This window comes from Nanorana parkeri, unplaced genomic scaffold (genome assembly GCF_000935625.1).
Source record: "Nanorana parkeri isolate BGI_ZX_2015 unplaced genomic scaffold, ASM93562v1 scaffold10, whole genome shotgun sequence".
Taxonomy (NCBI): Eukaryota; Metazoa; Chordata; class Amphibia; order Anura; family Dicroglossidae; genus Nanorana; species Nanorana parkeri.
Window position 1 is genome coordinate 3,843,276 of NW_017306278.1, and position 465 is coordinate 3,843,740.

Sequence of the window (465 nt, forward strand, 5' to 3'; positions counted from 1 at the left end):
TTCAGGGTGAAGGTCCCTTCTAAGGCAATCAAAGTTCAGCCACAGCAAATGTACCCGTATTGGGAGCGCTGGCCCTTTAAGAAACAATTTATAAACTTTAAGAATCAAACAACAAAAGAAGGAGAAAAAAAAAGAATCTTCATAGCAGATTTACCCTGAAATTTCATGGGAACGGTCCCCGAGAGGTTCAGGAGATCTTTCTGTGACCCGTCTTTAAACGCTGAAAATAAAAACACCGACATCAGACCCACACACACCGCAATATTCCTCACATCATCTTCTGCCAGCTGCTACAATGTTACAACGTACAGACTGATCACTGGAGGAGGGGAGACTGAGGAAATGCTTCTTCCTCCCTGCAGCCGCCTGATCACTGGGGGAGGGGAGACTGAGGAACTGCTTCCTCCTGCCTGCAGCAGACTGATCACTGGGGAGGGGAGACTGAGGGAATGCTTCCTCCTGCCT

The 465-nt window shown here is 48.0% G+C and overlaps 1 protein-coding gene across 1 annotated transcript in view; it reads right to left on the minus strand.

Annotated features, from left to right (window-relative positions):
• The window catches only part of UEVLD (UEV and lactate/malate dehyrogenase domains), a 14,657-nt gene that overhangs the window by 9,894 nt on the left and 4,298 nt on the right, over nucleotides 1-465 (minus strand). Inside the window, exon 3 of the mRNA XM_018555139.1 lies at nucleotides 155-220. Coding sequence (XP_018410641.1) covers nucleotides 155-220 — 66 coding nt within the window. The remainder of the gene's footprint in view (nucleotides 1-154; nucleotides 221-465) is intronic.